Genomic DNA, 19,890 nt, shown 5'->3' with positions numbered 1-19,890 from the left:
ACTTTCCCTTTCACTTCCTAATGATTTTTGTGCACTTGTGTCTCTCAGACCTGCTGGCAGAACATCTGCAGGAGATTCGAGCTCTGCGACAACGTCTGGAGGAGAGCATCTGCACCAACGACCGTCTCAGGGAACAGCTGGAGAGGAGACTAGCCGAGGTGGAGAAGGACCCAGGTACACACCTCCAACCCAAGACCGTCCTTCCTCTGTCATTGTTATTTTGCACAAACATGAAAATACTATGTATTTTATTTCATGCACTGTACTCATGCTCTATATTTGGTGACTGATGAGTGTGTGTACACTTGACTTAGCAGCCACCAACATCTTCATCCATGGCAATGAGGAGCAGGGGCATCTGGCTAATGAAGTGCGATTTCTCAGGGGACAAAATCAAGCCCTGAAGGAAGAGCTCAACCAGGGGTCTCGAGGTAAAACACACATTTTCTAAAAAGTATATTTGGCACACACACCTTTTTCAGTCAGAGGTAAAGAGAAAATATTTGTCCAAACACCAGTTCATTCTGGGCAGTGCCATGTTCATCACTAACGGTGCTTAGCACTAACCTGCATATACTTTAATTTCCTCCAGACAAGCAGAGGGAGAACGAGAAGCTACGCGAGTCTCTGGCCAGACGGACGGCCAAACTGGAGCAGAGCAGGAAGGAGTCTGAGGCACTGAAGCAGGAAAATAACCGACTTCAGGAGAGGCTGGAGCACATTAGCCAAGAAAACTCAGAGCTGCAGGATTCACTGCACTACAGCAAAGAAGAGCTGCATAGGTACACACACACACACACACATTACATCAGAGCATCATGAGCACACATATGTAAATGTCTTCGTTATCATATCATTAGTGCTCTTCTCTTTGCAACCTGAAACTGCCCATGACTGTTAATAGCCATTCTAAAGACTTGTTACTATCACCATTATACACTGTTAGTACAACTCAGAAACATGATAGTGCATCATTTGAAGGCTCCAACACAATATGATAGTAGGTGACCCCTTGCCCCAGGTTCTACGGACACAGTTGGGTGAGACTGTCACTCGAAACCCGGAGTCTAGTTTACTGTCAGATCGCTTTTCCTCTCGCTTTCCTTATCTTGTCACTCTGAACAAGTGTAGAATATAATACACAACACAAGGCTCTTTGTTGGAAACACGAAAAACCCCTTGTGATTTTCAATCAACCACAAAATGTCATAGTATGTAAGTAGTATGTCATAATATTGTTCGGCATATAACACCGTAGTATAGTAAGACTTAAAAAAAGTCGTACACATATACACTATATGTCTTTTTTATGTATTTCATTATTAATTCATAATGTGTGATCTGTCATTTTAAACTCACTGGATTTGAAATCTATCTTTGTTTTGTGTTTGCAGGTTGCAGTGTGAGGTGAAGCTCCAGAGGCAGCAGCTGTCTGACTGCCAGCATCTCCTCCAGTCACTGCGAGTGGAGCTGCAAGTTTATGAAAAGATCGAGACTGATAATCATAAACACAACGGTACTGCCTGTTTTTTGCTGTGTTGTCTTAACAAGGTGCCAATTGAAATCTTATTAAGCTTAAATTCGAATTGTCTGTCACTTAGCAACAATTACAAATAATCTAAATTTTACATAGATTAAGTTAGTATTCTCCTTGGCTTTGTTGCCAAACTATTTCTATCTACAACTGCTTTGCATTTAACACATTGGAGCTTGAGAGATATGTCATCCATTCTGTTTTCTGTTTATGACAAACTATTTCCTTCATTGCCCCTCTCAGCAGAATCCAGTGAGACAAACCAGGAGCCACTTCCTGTCCCGTCCTCCGGCTCTGTGGACCTGAGCGAGCTGCTGACGGAGATCCGACACCTGAGGCTGCAGCTGGAGAGGAGCATCCAGACCAACACGGCTCTGAGGCAGAGACTGGAGGAGCAGCTGCTCCGAGGACCCAACCGCTCAGAGACCATCAACATCAACTACCTGCTGTCTTCTCCAGGTAAACACAAGGCTCAGACCGAACATGCTCATCACATGTGACACATGCACAAAGGAATCCTCAGGTCACGTCACTGTTGGTTTTCCATTTGTCTTAGATGAAGGGGGCAGGTCACCAGGTCGTGAAGGCGGTGATCTCCATCACTCATTTCAGTCTTACAACGAACGTACCAATGTCCAGGGTAAGAAAACTGCTGTCATGGTTATTCATACAACTAAATACAAACCTATGTCATATATTAAAACACTTGGACATGCTTAAATGTTTTCAGATGAGAAGCGTCGTTCTCGTTCAGAGGTGGACGGCGGCTCCTTCAGCAGCAGCTCTGGTGACTCTTGCGCTCTGTCCCGTCTGGTGCCGGGTCACAGGATGTGGGCCAATCGCAACGGCCGCCACGTCTTAGGTCTGATTGAGGACTACAACGCCCTGCGGAAGCAGATCTCAGACGGTCGTAAGCTGTCGCGCAGCATGGACTCACAACTGCAGGAGTGTCTGCACACAGTCAGGCAGCAGAGCTCTGACAACAAGGTGCTGAGAAAATGTCATGTTAGTTTGTGTTTTGCTGATTAATAATAATAATGAGAATAAGAGGTTGTAATGAGATTTAAATAGTAAGTAAATAAATGGACATTTAGGAGAAAATCTTCTGAACACATTGTGAACATATTTCATGGCATTGTGTTCTTCAAAGGTGATGGAACAGCAGCATCTGAAGGGTTTGACCAGCAGCACGAATACCATTCAGCATGTGTTGGAGGAGGCCAGTCGGCTGCTCAAACTGCTGTGGAGAGTCTCTCTGCCAGCTGGGAACACAGCAGGGGACAGCGGCAACAACCAGCAGGTAAAACATGCACACACTTATTTAAGCATGTGGCCTAACAAGTTCAGTATCTACAGACTGTCTTTCTCCGTCAGCAGGACGAGCTGCTGAAAAACGAAATAGCCCGACTGAAAAGCCGGCTGTCGCAGCAGGAGCGGATGCTGAGTGGAGCCGTGAAGCGCCTCCGCAGCACCAACCAGCTCAAAGAGGGAATGGAGAGGGTCATCATCGATCAGCGTAGGATTATCTAGATTCATGTTGACAACATACTAGAACTGAATATCTTTAAGAAGGGGGAAAAAACAAATTGAAAATGTCATTAATCAGAAATATTATCTCAACGTCATAGTAAAGTAAAGCATTAAAACAAATGAACATATGTTTGTCTCCCTGTGCAGTGTCTCTAACTCATGGAGTGTTGAAGAAAGCCAGGGGAAACCTAGAGGTGAGTTTATCCAGATAACCAAAAACCAGTGTAAATGTCAAACTCTTTCTCAGCAGTGAATCACTCTTCTTTTCCTTCTTGTTCTCTATGTGAAATAATGATAGACAAATTACTGTACCCTGTCTGGCCTGAAGGGCCTGTCTGGAGGCCCAGACGAAGGTTAGTGCGGTCGAGCTTCAGGCTGTGACAGTGATCTGACGCATGGTGCATGAAGTAAACACATGAACGTCTTTTGGACTCAAACTTGATATTTATCAGAATGTGCTTATGATGCATGATGAGATAATTCTACTTGGTTGAAGCATCTTTAAAGGAGTAGTTCAACATTTAGGGACATGTGCTTAGACACTACTCTTTCATTTTTAAGCAGATATCATATATAAAACTACAATGTTAATCAATCAGCCTGAAGAGGTTCTTGCCAGTTTTAGTACTTTTCCTGCTAAGCACTTATAGGCTGTAGCTTTGTGTTAAAGAGATATAGAGTTCAATAAAAATGTTCCTTAATGTAGGACTATTCTTTTAATAAACAAGTAGGCACATGCATGTGTCTGGAAACCATTTGGTTTTGTCCTGCATGTATGAAGCTGAAAGTTTGTTAGCAGCTGCCACATTTCACTCTTTGAAGAAAGTCATCGACATGTTCTGTCTGTTTCAGGAGGTTCCAGTCACTGGCCAGTAGGCGGCACTAGAGAGCCTGAGCGGAGGAGTGCAACCGTTTCCAGAAGCACTGCAGGCAGACACTCGGAGTCCTCAGATGATACCTCCCTGCACTGCAGCTTCTAAACCTAATGGTTCATCTGCTTCCTACTCATCAGCCCTCATCCTGCTGTAAACAGTCACCTTACTCTCCAGATATCAACGCCTTTTTCTATCTTACTTGCACAAAACCTGCCTATAAGTTGATTTATATTTAGGTACTGAAGTTGTAAAAGTTTTTATCGTCAAAGAAAATGCCTTTGTAAATAGTATTTCCTGCATTTTTAAATATTTTTCTTTTATATGATGTTATGAGAACAGGAAAGTGTATTTTATTACTGACTCTGTTTTTTGCCTGACAGTTTATGTATGGGATGGTTCGGGCGACTGTGTCATCAGAAAGAATCATGTGCAAATGCAGTAAAGAAAAAGGTGAAACCCAGCTGTGGTACTCAATTCCCTTTATTAACATACACTTTTTAAGTACAAATGTTGGCAGCTGCTTTCAAATGTATACAAGGAGAAACAGATAAGAAAATAGCAAAGTTCAGATCAAGATTTAGAGAAAATAAAGAGAATTAGAAAAAGTAGAGCAGCCTTGCAGAGCGTGCTGTTCTACAATTGGTGAATATACAGGAGATTCCATCTGAAAGGTCTAATTGGTTAAGGAGCACTTGAAACATGTCTGATCAATTACATTTCAGCGTGGCCTATAAAACTAGGCCTTGGAAAGATGGACTCCAGTCAGCGACTGATCTTTAGCACCACAAATGCATTTTTGAAACTTTGGTTGTGTTCATGACAAATTCAGTTACATCAGTTTTGGCAAAATTAAATGTTTAAGGTCTGGCCCCAGATATCACAATATTAGAATAAACACTCAGGTCAGAATCTGTGATATTTTAACTACTGCATGAACTGACCTCAGACATGAGGCCTAACACCAGTAGAACTCTACTGGAGGTACAACAATGTTCCTTAGTAAAAGAGTAATTGTTCTAGGGGAGGGGAACCTGCCCAGGTTCCAGATCATGTGTCTTCTATCTCTGCACGAGTCTGACAAACGCCTGGACGAGCTGGATGAACGGCTCCTGACCTTCATGGCTTCCCTTGGAGCCTGGTGTGGGTGGTTTGGACTGGGAGGAGGGGAGGATGCCGCTGGCCGGCGATGATGGAGAGCCCCTGCGAAAGTGGCGGGACAAGCTAGAGAGAAGAGTGCTCTGGGGAGAACAAAGGAGGGTAGAAAATATTGTTATTGCTTATTTCAAACTTAACTGCAAAGATCTTTTCAGCGAATTAAAATCAGAAACCCCCTTGTAGGACATACATAATACAACTATGTATATCAACAGCTTTAAATTATATAGGGAATATTTACGCTTTATATCAAATGAAAGCTCTTAAGTTACACAAGATCAGACAGGAAGTACTTATATTCAATTAAATTCACAGTCAACAAATCCCATGAAAACATTCTGTGGTGGGTTCATCAGTTTAGCTTTAAGATTTATTCAGACATTTCCGTCATTGTAAAAATAGTTGATAATTATCAGCTGTGAACATGTTGCAGTATAGAATATTGACAGCGTATGTTTGAACAAATCAAAGTAAAGTAAACTAGTGGCCATGACAGACAAACCTTATTTTACAGGATCAGTTCATTGTAAATAAGAAAAACTGACACCAGAATTGTTCATTAATAACATAAACCCGAGAGATGATTTCTCACCAGTTCGGAGCTGAGCTCCTGTTTGAGCCTCTGTTTGTCTCGAGGGAGGATGGAGGGATCTTTGAGACAGCGCGCAGCCTGAGAGATGAGGACGTAGAAGCAGTTCTCCATGGTGAACATCAGCAGCGACCTGAAGGAAAGAGAGAAGTTAGAAACTAAAACATTCAAACAGTACTTCATATAGCAGCAGGAGGAGGTCACCCACTTCAGAGCCTGGATCTCCTCTGATGAAGCTAGAGAGGTGATGCTCAGAGACACCGGCTCTTTCTTCTTCTCGATCTGTAAACAAGCAGCACAGACATGTTTAGGTGTCGAGGCTGAATGGAGCTGAGCGATGATGTCCAACTCTGAGCACGTACCTCACTCAACATGCTCAGAGCCACGTTGATGGTGGCCAGCAGGGTTCCAAAGGAAGGAGCCACATCGGGGTCAAACGCCGGCGTCGTGAAGCTGAGAACAAACAGGGTCCTGTACTCGGCCAAGTCCATACACTGACAAACAAGAAGACAGGAACAAGTTGAATAAAAAGCTGACTTGTGGTTTCGTGTTAATGAGTTTCTTACAATACTAGAAATATGAAGTTAATAATGGATGAGTGTTTCCTCTTTATTCAAGAGAGTGAGCTTTCGGGTGGATTAAATTTATTTTTAATGCTTTCAATCAAAACCCAGCGCTTGTGCTCAAACTGAGAGAGGCTTCATGCAGTGCACCACAGCTTCCTGTCTGATGTTCAGCTAACCCAACCAGAACGAGGGCGGGACAATTCCACATGTAAACACTACAGCTGAACTATCATTGGTTGGGCAGGGATGACTGACATGTTGCCCAAAAAAGTCTGAGAGCAGATGTTTCACATAAGCACAGAGGCAGTGTGAGCGTGGTAAGAGCTGAAAGTGTAAAAAACGCTTCTGAACTTATCTGAAATCTGAACTTATAATCAATGAAGTTACTCTTGAGTTAAGATATATTTAGATCCACTCTGGAGTCCGCGGGACCGGCAGTGTTACCTGGTCCAGGAGGATCTGGCAGCAGTCCGGAGTGAAGTGCTGCAGGGTGGCCAGCGTTTTGCTGAGGATCTTCAGTAAACTGCACTGCACGGCCAGCAGGGCTTTCTGCTCTGCCTCCTCCCTCTCTCCTCCACCTGGTGCCTCTTTAGACGGGGTCTGTGGGGGGCGCTGCGTCCTGCGGAGGGGAGCGGGGGGCAAGGCCTCACCGTTTTTAGCCTGAGAAAAAACAGAAATAAAGCAGTTATTTATCTCAGTACAGAAACATCCTCAAAGGGTTTTAATGGATTTATGTGGCAACGTGTTTCTTTTACAACTTCTTACCATCACAAAAAAAGATACTGTCAATCATGTAGGTTATAATAAAGAATCAAACAGAAATGTAATAAGCATTTATCAAATCATATCATGGTAAGAAAGTGTGTGGTTTGTGACCTGGAGGTAGTGATGAAGCATCTTCTTGCTGTGGAGCAGATACGTGCAGGTCTGACACAGATAACACAGGTTGACCTGATGGAGGAGACAGAGACAAACACTGAGTAACTGTGGAGCTGCAGGTTTGTCTCAGCTGATGAGTGGACCTGCACTCTGGACTCACCTGGATGTCCCGCAGCAGTTTGGGGAGGTGGAACTGCCACTCCTTGCAGAAGCTGGAGAGCTGCAGCAGGAAGCCGACTGTGTGGTCGGCCTCGTCCAAACACGACAGACTCTGCACTGTTCGCACTGCGTTCAGACACTGAGCACGACAAGAGACCAAAGATTAGTGTTTTCTCAACAATAGAAGGAGTTGAATGTTGAAATAGAAGAGTTCAGACAGTCAGGGTTCGACCAGTGTTTCAATCTCTTCTTCATACATTCTTCTTACCTGTAGAATGCGCTCTTGATGCACTCCAACAAAGTCCAGGGCTTCATTGATGAAGTTGTAGCGCAGAGTCTTGAGCAGACTCTCCATTAAAGACATGCACAGGCGGTACACACCCGGCCAGCAGGCGGAGTCCTGGGACTTGCGGGAGAAACTCTGCACAGGGACATGGATGTGTTATTATATCATGTTAATGCATTAAGTGTTATATCTGCATCATGAAGCATTTCTATGTGAAATCACCTGTGATGCTTCATTGGAAGGGACCTCGTATACGCTCAGAAGAGGGAGGCAGATGGTTTGGATGACTCCTGCTGCAGCAACAGCTGCTGCTCCCTGGAGACCAACAATCACAGTAACACAACATTTAACATCAACGATAGATACAAAACTAGAGCTGGCTAAACCTTCAAATAAAATACAACTAATACACGTCACTCGGGCTGAACGCTATTTGTAAAACATGCAATGTGGAAATGACATCCGGTCACATTTTTTGAGTGAGAGCAGAGAGGTTGATGAAGATTTCTCATTAAGAAAAGTATCAATCATTATCTGATGATCAGTGTAAATAGTGTGGGGTCATTTTAAATGAATCAAGAATTTGTCTGTCCGAATTAAATGATAGGTCACGTTTCTTACAGACCTGCAAGGGCCACAGAACTGGCTTCATTTCCCAGACAGGTTTATTTATTGATGCTTTTGATTTAAATAGGATTTCAACAAATAAGATGAAAACTGTTTTAGAAACAAATCACCAAACCGACCTTTTAACACATGAAATACAGAGCAAGATGCCCAGAAGAGGAGTGTGTGTGTGTGTGTTTACCTGTGGAGTGCGGGCCAGTGTGAGCAGCAGATGAAGAGCAGCCTCAGTGAAGTAGAGGTTGTGTTTGGAGCGAAGGCTGAGCTCGACCGCGCTGAGAACTGAGGGAAGGACCGGAACATTCCTCATCACCGATACCCAGTGCTCGCCATCCTCATCGCTGCGACACAGCTCCTTCGCCAAATGCAGCGCCAGCACACACACCTGGTCAAAACATCGTGAGAGGGGAAATGGTCCAAAATGAACTTTATGCTGGATTTACATTGTGGCTTTAGGAACACAAAGGGACCATTTTCAACCGTGTGTAGTTTGTTGGCAAAAACTACTGAATAGATTTTCATGAAACTCTGTGAAAGGATGGGACGTTGGGCCGAGAGACAAGCCATTCAATTTTGGCGAGGATCTGAGCAAAGGGGCAGATCTAGGAATTTGTCTCACTTTCTTTTACATTGTGAGAGATCATTCACATTTTCCCATATTTCCCCAAAAATAATTCATGAATATTTCTTTATTTAAGATCAGATATTTTTGGGGGGATTTTCCCTTTAATTGACAGGATAGTAACTGGACATGGAAAGAGAGCGCAACGGGCCGGGTCAGAACCGGCAACATGATTTGACATATTTTGAGAACTGATATCTGAGTGTGTACAATTTGATTGAACTGAAGGAGACTGTTGAGCCTCGGTCGGACGAACTGGCTCTGCTGAGTGACTGACATTTTAGTTTGAACTGGAAATGTGATCCAGGAAATGGTTTTCTACTTTCCTTAATACTGGGAGATTTGTTTTTGATGTTAATTACATTCCCAATGATATGAGGTCACCTTTAACTTTGACCACTGAAATTTAATCAGAGAGTCTTTGGCTCTAAGTACAAATATTTCCATAGATTGAAGGTTTCAGGATTTTACACAACTGAATTGCTGTCTCCTGTGAGAACTGAAGAATGTTGACTATTAGATGGGGGGGGGGGGGGGGGGACAAAGACACAAATTCGGCCTTTAAAGTGTAAAAAACAGCATCTGAAACAATCTCTTCTGATCATTGCAGCCTCACTCACCCCGTCTCTTTGGTCCTTCTGTGGGCCACGGGCAGACTCGGTCTCCATGCTGTCCTCGTCCTCCATTGTGTCTGCGGTCTGGCTCATGTGGCGAGTGTTGTCAATGAGCGCCAGCGCCTCGTCTTTCACTGTCTCACACACTGACAGCAACAGCTGGGGCAGCTGGGAAATATCCCCACCTGGTTGACAGAGAATTTACATTAAGAAATAGATCAAACTAAAGACAGAAACATTTGAATCCAACACACACAAAGACCTCCTACCGTTGAGTCCCTGAATCTGCAGCACAGAAATGAGTGCAGAGAAGATTTTAGCTTTGGTCCTATCCATTATCTGCTGGTTAGCTTGGATGCTCTCCAGGATCAAGGAGAGGGGAGACAGGATGTCAGGAGCCGTTGCTACAACACTGGAAACAGGAAGAGCCCGGTAATTTATTAGAGATAAAGAAGTTTGAATACGTCAGGTGTTCACATTGACTCCCTCTCTGTCCATGAATACACACCCTCTCCACTGCTTGAGGAGGATGAGCAGCAGCGTGGTCATCATGGACCCAAGACCAAGGCAAGGCACAGACGAGGAGGGGGTTGTCAGCTGAGAGACAATAATCAGGAACATGGTTACAAAGTAGACAGAGATGTAAAGTAAAGAAATATAGAAGAACTGACATTTATTACAAGAACATCATTTGTGACATGAAAACTTACAGCTGCTGTCGTCCCATCCAGGACGTCCATGAACAGCTTCAGCTTGGTGGAGTCCTCAGTGAGCTGCATCACATCAGACTGAAAACAGAAAGTAAAGCATCACTGCAGCAGAGCTCTGTGTGATCAAGACTTACTTTGTTAAACACTAGAGAATTTATCAGGCTGTTTAAAAGACTATGGACTTGTGCTTAATAGATTGAAATGTGCTCATTAGCTTAGCACAAACAATGGAAACAGTTAAGACTGCTCTGTAGTTAACATGTTATATCTTTTTTGTTAAATCAATACAGAAACTGTTTCACTTCTTTACACAAATAAAACTTTGCTTGGCAGCATCCACATTCCCTCTAATCAATTCTTGTGAAAGGGGAAAGTGTCTCCACACAGCAGCACAGTAAAGTGTGACTTGGGAGTTTTCTGTCCAAATTGAACCAAACAGCTGTTTAGAGTTTCCGGTCTCAACTTGGCCCAACCTGTCCTATCACAGGATGAGAGGAGAGTTGACCCACAAGGGTTATGGGGATTTTGTGTTAAAAAATAATGGAATCACTGGATCTTTTGAGGGTCTACCAGCCTCACTAGTCCCAAAATGTCAAGCTCTTCCTCAAGGCAGCCTTATATTACAACACGACCTGAAACAGTGGAAGCAGGACCGAGTCGACTGTTAACATACGTGGCTGGTGGAAAGAATCAACAGCATCCTCCAGGCAGAGATCAACATCTGGGTCTCTTGAAAATGACAGATTCCATCTTCTTCCATCTCAGCAACGTGACACACCAGAGACTTGACATACTGGGACCAGTACTCATATCTTCGTGCGTTGGAGAACTTCTGCAGCCCATCCTTCAGAGACTGCTCTAATGAGCCACTGCAACAACACAAACATTTAACATCAATTAAATATTGTCTGCAAATGGGAAAAATGAAAATGGAAAATACTGAATGTTCTGAAATTACCTGACAACATAGTAGATCTCCAGGCCGATGATTTTCATGACAAAAGCACACGTCTCCAGAACACAAGGCTGGGGCCAGAAAACAAACATCATTGAGTTGACACACATGACTCATGATCCCATTAATCAAAATAGCAGAGTGTAAACAGTTAAATACCTCTGTGGTATCTGAAGGTGGGGTGAGGGTTGCAAATAGAGGTGTCGTCAGATTCTCCCAAAAACGTTCTCTGTTAAAAATAAACAGTTGTATATTTATAAGTCTTTCAACACATTCAGTAGCACATAGTGTGAGGTGAAAACGGGTCAAAGATAAATGTGTTTACTTGGCACGTAAGACGGAGATGGCACTGTCTCTGCGATCCTGCCAGAGGGCGAGAAGGAAGGCCAGGGCAGCTCGGTGGAGCAGAGGAGGACACCAATATTTCCCCTGTTGTTTGGAGTCAATCAGGTCCAACACTACATGAAGACAGCTCCACTCACCAAGAAGAAACTCCTATAGGATGGAAACATTTAAATGCTGCGTTGAATCCAGATTCAACACAAACAAATATACTTTTTCATCACTACAAGCATCCTTTCACACCTTTGAGCCCTCGCTGCCATCTTTGACTTCCAGGTTGAGGAACAGCTCGATGAGGCCGGGCTGAGTTTCTACAGCAACAGTGAGAAACTCAAGGATCATGACCTTGATCCTCATGTCTTCTGTTTTGCTCTGCAGCCGAGTGAGGAACGCATCTCGGATGGCTGATGCATCGCTTCCAAGGCAGGCGTAGACTGACATGGGAGCCACCTGCAGAGGAAATTCAACATCAATATTCTATGTTGTACCAAATGAAGTCCACATGTACCATCTGCATGTATGTACTGGATCTCTTACTGAGGCAAGTCTTTTGAGCAACTGGATTGCAAGGCGAGGCAGCGCCGGATCATGTTTGTGGTAAATGTACTTGGCCAGAACAACAATGAGGTTGTTGCCGTGACCTCCGTGCTGTGTCAGCGCCTGCTCCAGCGGGGACACAACATCGGACAGCGGCTTCAGGCGGATGACGTTGTTTGTGACAGAGAAGGCCAATTTGACCGTCTGGATCAGGGTCTGACCAGGACCCTCAGAGCCACAGCTGGTCAGAGTCAGATAGAGGAAAACATTTAAATTACATTATCAGACATCACAACACAATGAGTGGAGGTCTAATAATGAGGAAAACTTGACTCTAACACATCAGAATGTTCACCTGCTGGGCTGCGCAGCCAGAACCAAATCTATTGTGTCCACTCCAACTCCCATGATATTGACGACAGCCTGTCCAGCCTCAGTGTTTGCCAGGCAGTAGATGCACAGAGACTGCAGGGTGGGGGTGCTGCATCAAGAGAGATAAGAGTATATCAACAGCTTTTCAAGGAGCAACTTTTCAAGTAACAAGATTATGGTCTGTCAATTAATTTATTGAGGCTACAACTGACAGCCTAAAGAAAAAAGAAATGTTCAAATCCACAAATGCTTTACAATACAAAACAAAAAAGCAGTAAATCCTCAAATTTAGGAAGGTGGGATCAGTAAATGGCTGAATTATGTAACAAACAAATCATTTATGACACAAACCCACATTGCAACATCTAGTGCAGTTGCATATTTCTGTATATTGATGTGAAACTTAAAGTCCATGTCATTTAACAGACTCCCTGAAACTAAATTAAACATAACTAAATAAAATGATTGTATTTGAATGTAACAATCTGAGAATTAATTTCAGAGTTCTTAATATAGGCTTTAATTTCCAGGTGCTGATACAGCTTGAATCCAGGTTTTATTGTCAGATGTAAAAAAAAAAAATTCATCAAGTTGTAGAATTGTTAACTTCTGAATAAACCGTCTTCAATTGCGGTAATGATTATATTCACTACTTGTACCAGTCTATTAGTATCAACAGAGTAAAGTCACTTGAATCTCAACAATTATTCCTACCTGCCCTGATCTTCTCCCTCTGGGCTCAGATTGAGAATAGCGTGAATCAGCTCCAAAATGAGACAACCTGCAGCAACACGGACAAGTCGGTGATTTTTCTGTGTTTGCTTGATTTTTTTTTTCATTTTGGGAGACAGAAATTGTGTCCGCACCTATCTTCTCCCTGACTCCGTAGGTGTTGTAACGCCACTTGTGGTACGTCGGCAACATCTCCTTCAGCACCAGCAACACACACGGGATCAGGCCTTTGTTCTGAGTGCTGCCAAGCTGACCCTGAAGGAAAGAGACACACTACAGCTGAAGGACACCAGATTAAAAAATAAAAATACTGTCACACCTTTACGTGATAATTAATGGAACTGCTCAGCAGCTGAAACATAATGCTGGGCAGAAAACACTGCTGTGTCTCTATCTCAGTAGATATGCAATTACCTTGACCAGGGTTGTAATGAGACGAAGGAAGGCGATGGTCACAGAATACTCCCCCCTGGGCTGTTCAATCTGGACCAGCAGGTTGCCATAGTTACCTGCCTTCATCCCCTCAGCACTAGAAAGAAAGATAAAAAACTTTTTCAATACTTTCCCCAGATATACATGTTAGAAATATGCAAGGGAAATTCATTTACCTCACACACTGAGCCATGGTGGTCAAAGGGTTGGAGGCAAATGGGAGGAAGCCAGTGTGGTGCAGACTGGACCACACCTGAAGATAAATAAAAGATGAGATGTTTGATAAGGATTCAAGAACAGTACATTCACTTATAAACATGACTTCTGTTTAGAAGTAGCCAGAAAACTCACTTTCCCAGGATTCCTTGCAGCCAGAACAGAGAGGCAGTTCACGCAGGAGGCAATAACTTCCACTGGAGGGTTGATGACTGATGTTAACCTGATGGAAGTAAACACACAAAACAAGTCAATTCAGTTCTTATCAGAAAAGTTTCATATATACAAAAGAACAACAACACAAAAGGTTTGATGAGTTAGTTAACCTCTGCAGCAGCATGTAGATTCGTGAAGTGAGAGGCAGCAGACAGTCCGACACCGTCCAGTCTGTGCTGATGATCTTGTGAACCAGATCCAGGATGGGTTTCACACGAACACAGTGAGCTATAACATCTGACACAAGTAAAGCCAGAGAACATTACTACACGTTACTATAATACTGAATGTAAAGCTAAACATTTTTAATGTCTATAAATCCAACCTCAGACTTAAACCAACAACGACCTGATATTGTTAATAAATATTGTCTGTGTGTCCAAAGCCTGACATAGATTAACAGTCAGTTAGCAAGACAATTCCACGGTCCTTCATTACAAGGACAAAGAGATCTGTGGGTGAGTTCGAGTTGATCCAACATTCAAAGACACATAACACAAGCAACTTGTCGCTAAAATTGGTAACAAGGGTTATTCCTCATGTGTATTGTTTGCTAAAAACTACCTTGCTGTTTTGGGATATATATTATTGTTAATTGGTTAATGGATGCATTCTTTAATTTGTTTATATTTATTCCATGTGATACAAAGTGACATATGGCCAAGAGCCACAGACAGTATTGGGCAGTCAGAAAGTATTGAGTCATGGACTAATGCATTGATGGATTTGGTCATATATTGACTTTATCAATAATATTGAATATTATAAGCATTATCCTTTTAAGAAGCATCTAATCTGCATGTGAAAGGTTGAATGATGTGTACCTGCTGTTGAAACTACATGGAGCAGCATCTCCACCTCACACGTGAAGAGAGTCCAGGAGCTGTAGGAGTGGTCCCAGCGCACCACATAGCCCTGTTCACCTGCTAACATCACCTGGCCGAGCACTCCCTGTGGCAGCCACAGATTAGCCTGCCCTGATCCTGGTGGTTGAAATTACATTTTATAGAGGAGGTAAGACAAGATGAGAAAAATGGAGATTAAAAACTTCTTAAAACCTCTTATTCATCCTTAATACATGCATCAGAAATTCCCACACTATAATTTGTATCTGTTCTTAAAACTCCCAGTAATAATCAAACTAACTAACCGAGAGGATAGAGGAGCTTTGGCGTTTGTCTCCTCCACAAAGTCTCATCATCCTTGGAGATGATGTCATTTGGCTTATGTTTGTAAACTTGTGTGTAGAAGGACATCTTATCCAAAAAGTTGTACACCTGTCGCACAGAAAATAAATTGTTAAACCATTTTCATAAGGAAATTTGGAGTGTGTATCTAATCTGTGAATGTGTGCAATCTACCTTTTTAACTGTCAACTTGTTTGACAGAAGCGCAGTCAGAAGTTGTAACAGTGGTCCAATCTTATGAGGGAACATCCCAACCGCACTGTCCAGGATCATTCCCAATCCCATGTTTGGTTTCTGGATTGAAATTTACAATCAGAACACAGTCTTATTTTTTCTGTCATTTGTCCTATTGTGTCTTCAGCATTTTCTTTCCTCACCATTTCCCAAAAGACTTCGGGCAGATTGGGAGCAGAGAGGACCTCACAAGCTGCATCGATCAGGTGGGAGCACTGCGTCGCCACACCATCAGTCTGGCACATTCAGTACGATGAAGACATGTTACCAAAAAAAGTTACAAATATAAAAGAAAGAATGTAGAGATCTTAAATCTGACCAAATACCTGTAAGCTTTCTTCTTCAAAAGAAGTGATCACAAATGAGAGGAGTCCGTAGATACACATCTTTGCTGTGCTTGCCGTGCACTGAAGGGAAAGAGTCAGAGACCCATGTGATTACATTTAACTGCCTGTTAGAGAAAACCAGAAGCACTACAGAGAATAAGATTAGAGATCCATCACTCTGAGGCTTTCAATTGAGACCTACTAAGGTCCTGTTCTAAGGTGTACAGCTAATTAATATAATTTGAACAGTTAAGTTAATGAAGGCCACAGAGACAGGGTTCTCCAAAAGCCTAAAATGTTTTAGAAGCTATAACAACACAGTAACCATTAAAGGGATTCTATTGTATGTTCTTTAACTTTAAGAGATATAATATTTTCCAACTTTAAGATCTTCAAATTTGCATTACACCTGGTGTTCGCTTACATTATTCCCTGAGACTCCAAGGCCTTTCAACATGGTTGAAAGGTACTTGAACACCCCCAACTGCAGAGCAGTGTTGCCTATCCTCCGGATCACGGGGCTGGACTCGTCCGGTCTCAATGTGTGTCTCAGCAGGACCCAAGCGAGCAGCACTGGCCCGTGATGAGGGATGTCCCCGAATGTCATCAGCAACTGACTCATCTCCTGGAAGAGGCAGATAAAGAATAAACCTTCAGATGTTTGAATAGTTTCTTTTAGGTACTTAAAACTGTAGACTAAGGATCTGTTCAGGACATTTACAGACATTGAAGGCCCATCTGTCATTGAGGCTTTGAGAAGATAATCAAATCTAAACAATATACAGGCAGATCACCATCCATACGCATTATGAGCCTGTGTGGGTTGAGAAGCCACACTATCACTTTGAATATAGACTGAACGTTTTTTTCATGTTGCATTACAGCATACTTATTTCTACTGCATTTAGAAAGTCAAATCATACCTTGATGACGTCTGGAGCACTGAAGAACTGATGCTGCTCTGTAGAGTCTTCTAGGGCACACTTGTGCAGGAAGTCTATGTCCATTCCTTCAACCAGGATGAGAGAGCTCAGATATCTGCAGCCCAAAAGAAACATGAAAGTTATTAAAGACCACAAGGAATTATAGGATAAGCAAAGGTACTAGAGTCCACATGTTTTCTAATTGTGAATTACCCAATTCAGTACATATCTTGGTCCCAATTGTTTTGAAGAATAATTTGATTCTTACACAAACAGTTGCTTTCATTATGTGTTTGAATAAAGAAGGGAATCTTTCAATGTATCCTGATCATTTTACCAGCAGCAACCAACTTAATGCTTCCCCTGTTTTCTCATAAACACTAACCCTTAGTTTTCTTACCCAATGCGGTCAACCAATGAGTCCATGCTTTTGTCTACTAGGTGTCTGTTTGTCTGCCGCAAACCAAACCCCTGCTCCTTGAACATCTTTGTAAAGCTCAGCAGGTCGGACGGCCTCATCTCAAAGTAAGCATAATACAGGAATATGATCTCCAGCAGCAGAGACTGTTCTCTCAGACACTGCAGGAACCACCGGGACACCTGCCTCTCCGTCTGGAAAAGAAAACATTATTTTGACAAACAAATGTCAGTTATGACTTCATGTCAAACAAGTGAATTACACATTATATTTACAGTTGATCTAGGTTACAATATACAGCATATTAACAAAATATATGAAGAAGACTGTTACCATGAGATTTCCATGAGTTTCCCATGTTGGTGCTTCTGCTTTGAAGAGGCTCTCAAACTGTGACTGGTAGTTGCTCACCAGGTCTTTTTCCAGCTTATTGACACAGTTAGAGTACTCAGCCTGGACAAATAACAGACACACACAGATTTATGTTACAGAAGCAACAACAAATAATATTCCCTTCAGCGAGAATCAACCGAAAACAATTTGTTCTTCAATTATGTGACGCTGTGACCTAAATCCATCGGTTTCTCACCCTGTATGGATGTCGCTCATCCTGAAAGTATGTCAGCAAGAGGAGGACACATCTGAGCAGACACATGCGCTCCTCATAGTAATAGTCAGCTATCTGTAAATACACACACATAAGAAGTCATACTGACTGGATTACATATGGAAGTTGCCATAATGAGAACTATGTGAAACGATAAAGGAAATATATAGTTGCAGATCTCTGTACTGACCTTCAGTAGCAGTGCTTGGCTTTGTCGCTCATCCTTGAGAACAACCTGTACAGAAGACTCAGTTATTCACTTCATATCATTCACGATCAAATCTTTATCATGATAAAAGTTTCCTATTAAATAACTTAAGCAGGCCTTTTTATACATGTTGAACAAGAGAGAGAAGATTTCCAGGCACAGATTCATTATTTAAATTTAAAACGGAATATTCAAGTGAGAAGAGGCACCTTTAATGAATCCTGGGTTCCTCTGTAATCCTCCTGTAGGTAGCACTGTAAAAGCTGCACACTCTGCTGCTCATCAAGGGCCTGTAATGTTATTACATTGTCATTAAATCATCATGAAATGCAACAAATGAAAACAGTGAATCACATTCTTCGTAAAACACGTCAGCCTTTTAACACTTACCAACAGTTTACTGATCCTCAAACCAAAATCCTTCAGTGGCTGTGCAACTTCTTTGTTGTCCTTCACTTTCCCAGCAGAGGATGAACTTGAACACGTGAAAATGACAGTTACCTTTTCAATTGTTATAAAACGATAGGATATTTGATGTCAAGACAAAAATAACTAACTATACCTGGGTGGTTTGTAGTAACGGAGACCTTGATGCAGTCTGTCTCTGTGTCTGTCCAGCTCTGCATCTATCTGAGCCTGTGGCAGTCAAACATTTCATGAGAATTAGTGTTAGTGTAATTTTCTGTATTCCCTTAAACACAAACCATTCATTGGTTGAGCAAGATAATTATTTTTACTCCATGTGCATTCACTAACAGAACTTAGGATCTATATGATTTTAGTATATCTAAATTCAACAGAAGGTACTGAACAAAAAGTTTAATTTACTTTTCGGCAAATGCAAGAATCATTGTATTGACGTGACCATTATCTCCAATTCAGCATATCTACACTGTTGTGCTAGCTGCACACTTGCTCATTGACAGTACATGACAACAGGTGGTTAAAGAGCACATACCGTTTCTCGTAACGCAGATCTTCCCAGCAGGATGGTCCATAATTCTCGACAGCTCCTAAGAGAAAGAGGGGGTGTACTTTAGCTGAGTGACATCTGATATTACTGTACACTGCATAGGAGGCTAACTATCAAACACTACCAGTATCTTCTCCTTTGTCATAACTAACCGGTTCCGGCTACAGCCGCCGTGAGCAGCAGCGGAGCATTTTAAGAAGAAACTGAAGGCTGGCTCTTCGTCTGGTCAAATGAGCAGAGGTGGCTGGTGAGCAGACAGCAGAGTGCGGACACGCTGCTGCTGCTGACAAGCTGTTGTTGACATGCGGCTGACACACGGTGCTGCTGGAAAGCCATTCAAACATTTCAATGCTAGCGCTTGCTAAGCTAAGCCAGCGTGGCGCTAACAGCTCAAAACCCGCGCTGTAGAGTACAAACATGGCTGCTGCTGGGACTCAACACACACACACCTCCCGTACTACTGTCCACACACTGGTAAACACGTAGAAAGCCACTATATAGACACAGTAGACCCTCGTTGAGATGTGTTGCTATCAGCCTACCTAACGGTCAGCTCCGATTCCGCCATCTTCTTCCTGCCGTGTGATTGGCTGCTGGGCTGTGTCGTCTTTGCTGTCGTCGGCAGCTTCTTCTTCGCGGAGTAATTTTTGAATCTTTGTTGTTACTCTACCACCACCTTCTGGAGGTAAATATAAGAAATTCATAAATTCTGCAAAAATAATAATGGAAAAACATGATTAAAGCATAATAAATTAAGCTTCTTACATCTTTAATCCAGTGTAGACCTCTGAGCCAATCACGACTCAGCGCTCAGGACATTTACAACTTCCGGTCTCCTTTTTCGGCCCAAACCTTTTCAAAATCTCTCCACAAGCTGCTTTACAATGGTAGCAGAAAGTATGAGGATGATTTGTACATAATGATTTACCACCACAGACAATAGGAAGATTTGTGTGTTTTTAGTTTATGAATTATTGAGTGATCTTAATAATCAGGTACCCAAGTAATTCTAAAACACTGAATACTGCGATTGAATTTAAATTGTCATTGCTTCTATTTCAGGCTCTGC

The 19,890-nt window shown here is 42.5% G+C and overlaps 2 protein-coding genes across 11 annotated transcripts in view; one reads left to right on the top strand and one right to left on the bottom strand.

The window, feature by feature from the left end:
• Nucleotides 1-4,399, top strand: part of cdk5rap2 (CDK5 regulatory subunit associated protein 2) — a 29,913-nt gene extending 25,514 nt beyond the window's left edge. For 4 of the 10 annotated variants that reach the window (XM_053447733.1, XM_053447737.1, XM_053447729.1 and 1 more), the window contains 12 exons: nucleotides 49-174; nucleotides 315-431; nucleotides 593-782; nucleotides 1,395-1,516; nucleotides 1,778-1,993; nucleotides 2,091-2,174; nucleotides 2,265-2,521; nucleotides 2,685-2,834; nucleotides 2,909-3,050; nucleotides 3,212-3,258; nucleotides 3,363-3,417; nucleotides 3,917-4,399. In XM_053447733.1, the coding sequence (XP_053303708.1) occupies nucleotides 49-174; nucleotides 315-431; nucleotides 593-782; nucleotides 1,395-1,516; nucleotides 1,778-1,993; nucleotides 2,091-2,174; nucleotides 2,265-2,521; nucleotides 2,685-2,834; nucleotides 2,909-3,050; nucleotides 3,212-3,258; nucleotides 3,363-3,417; nucleotides 3,917-4,044 (1,634 nt within the window). In that variant the 3' untranslated portion in view covers nucleotides 4,045-4,399. The remainder of the gene's footprint in view (nucleotides 1-48; nucleotides 175-314; nucleotides 432-592; nucleotides 783-1,394; nucleotides 1,517-1,777; nucleotides 1,994-2,090; nucleotides 2,175-2,264; nucleotides 2,522-2,684; nucleotides 2,835-2,908; nucleotides 3,051-3,211; nucleotides 3,259-3,362; nucleotides 3,418-3,916) is intronic. The other 6 variants (XM_053447735.1, XM_053447734.1, XM_053447739.1 and 3 more) reach the window with 6 other exon arrangements.
• Nucleotides 4,400-4,401: 2 nt separating this feature from the next.
• On the bottom strand, nucleotides 4,402-19,808 carry nup188 (nucleoporin 188). The gene is made up of 44 exons (XM_053447740.1): nucleotides 19,587-19,808; nucleotides 19,364-19,500; nucleotides 18,807-18,861; nucleotides 18,411-18,484; nucleotides 18,239-18,323; nucleotides 18,058-18,138; nucleotides 17,831-17,875; nucleotides 17,623-17,715; nucleotides 17,367-17,486; nucleotides 17,016-17,227; nucleotides 16,616-16,730; nucleotides 16,117-16,317; nucleotides 15,693-15,773; nucleotides 15,510-15,602; nucleotides 15,307-15,426; nucleotides 15,096-15,222; nucleotides 14,770-14,928; nucleotides 14,056-14,182; nucleotides 13,865-13,952; nucleotides 13,690-13,766; nucleotides 13,496-13,610; nucleotides 13,216-13,336; nucleotides 13,064-13,130; nucleotides 12,333-12,458; nucleotides 11,978-12,218; nucleotides 11,684-11,890; nucleotides 11,424-11,593; nucleotides 11,258-11,327; nucleotides 11,102-11,169; nucleotides 10,817-11,012; nucleotides 10,144-10,221; nucleotides 9,942-10,030; nucleotides 9,703-9,845; nucleotides 9,440-9,618; nucleotides 8,382-8,582; nucleotides 7,796-7,888; nucleotides 7,556-7,708; nucleotides 7,289-7,426; nucleotides 7,126-7,200; nucleotides 6,694-6,909; nucleotides 6,046-6,177; nucleotides 5,892-5,965; nucleotides 5,687-5,816; nucleotides 4,402-5,177 (listed from the first exon to the last, which is right to left on the bottom strand). The coding sequence occupies exons 2-44, from the start codon at nucleotides 19,387-19,389 to the stop codon at nucleotides 4,998-5,000; spliced, it is 5,241 nt and encodes a 1,746-aa protein (XP_053303715.1). The 5' UTR covers nucleotides 19,390-19,500; nucleotides 19,587-19,808; the 3' UTR covers nucleotides 4,402-4,997.
• Nucleotides 19,809-19,890: the final 82 nt, after the last annotated feature.

Source organism: Pleuronectes platessa, chromosome 19, assembly GCF_947347685.1.
Source record: "Pleuronectes platessa chromosome 19, fPlePla1.1, whole genome shotgun sequence".
NCBI lineage: Eukaryota > Metazoa > Chordata > Actinopteri > Pleuronectiformes > Pleuronectidae > Pleuronectes > Pleuronectes platessa.
This window is presented reverse-complemented; position numbering and strand designations above follow the sequence as displayed.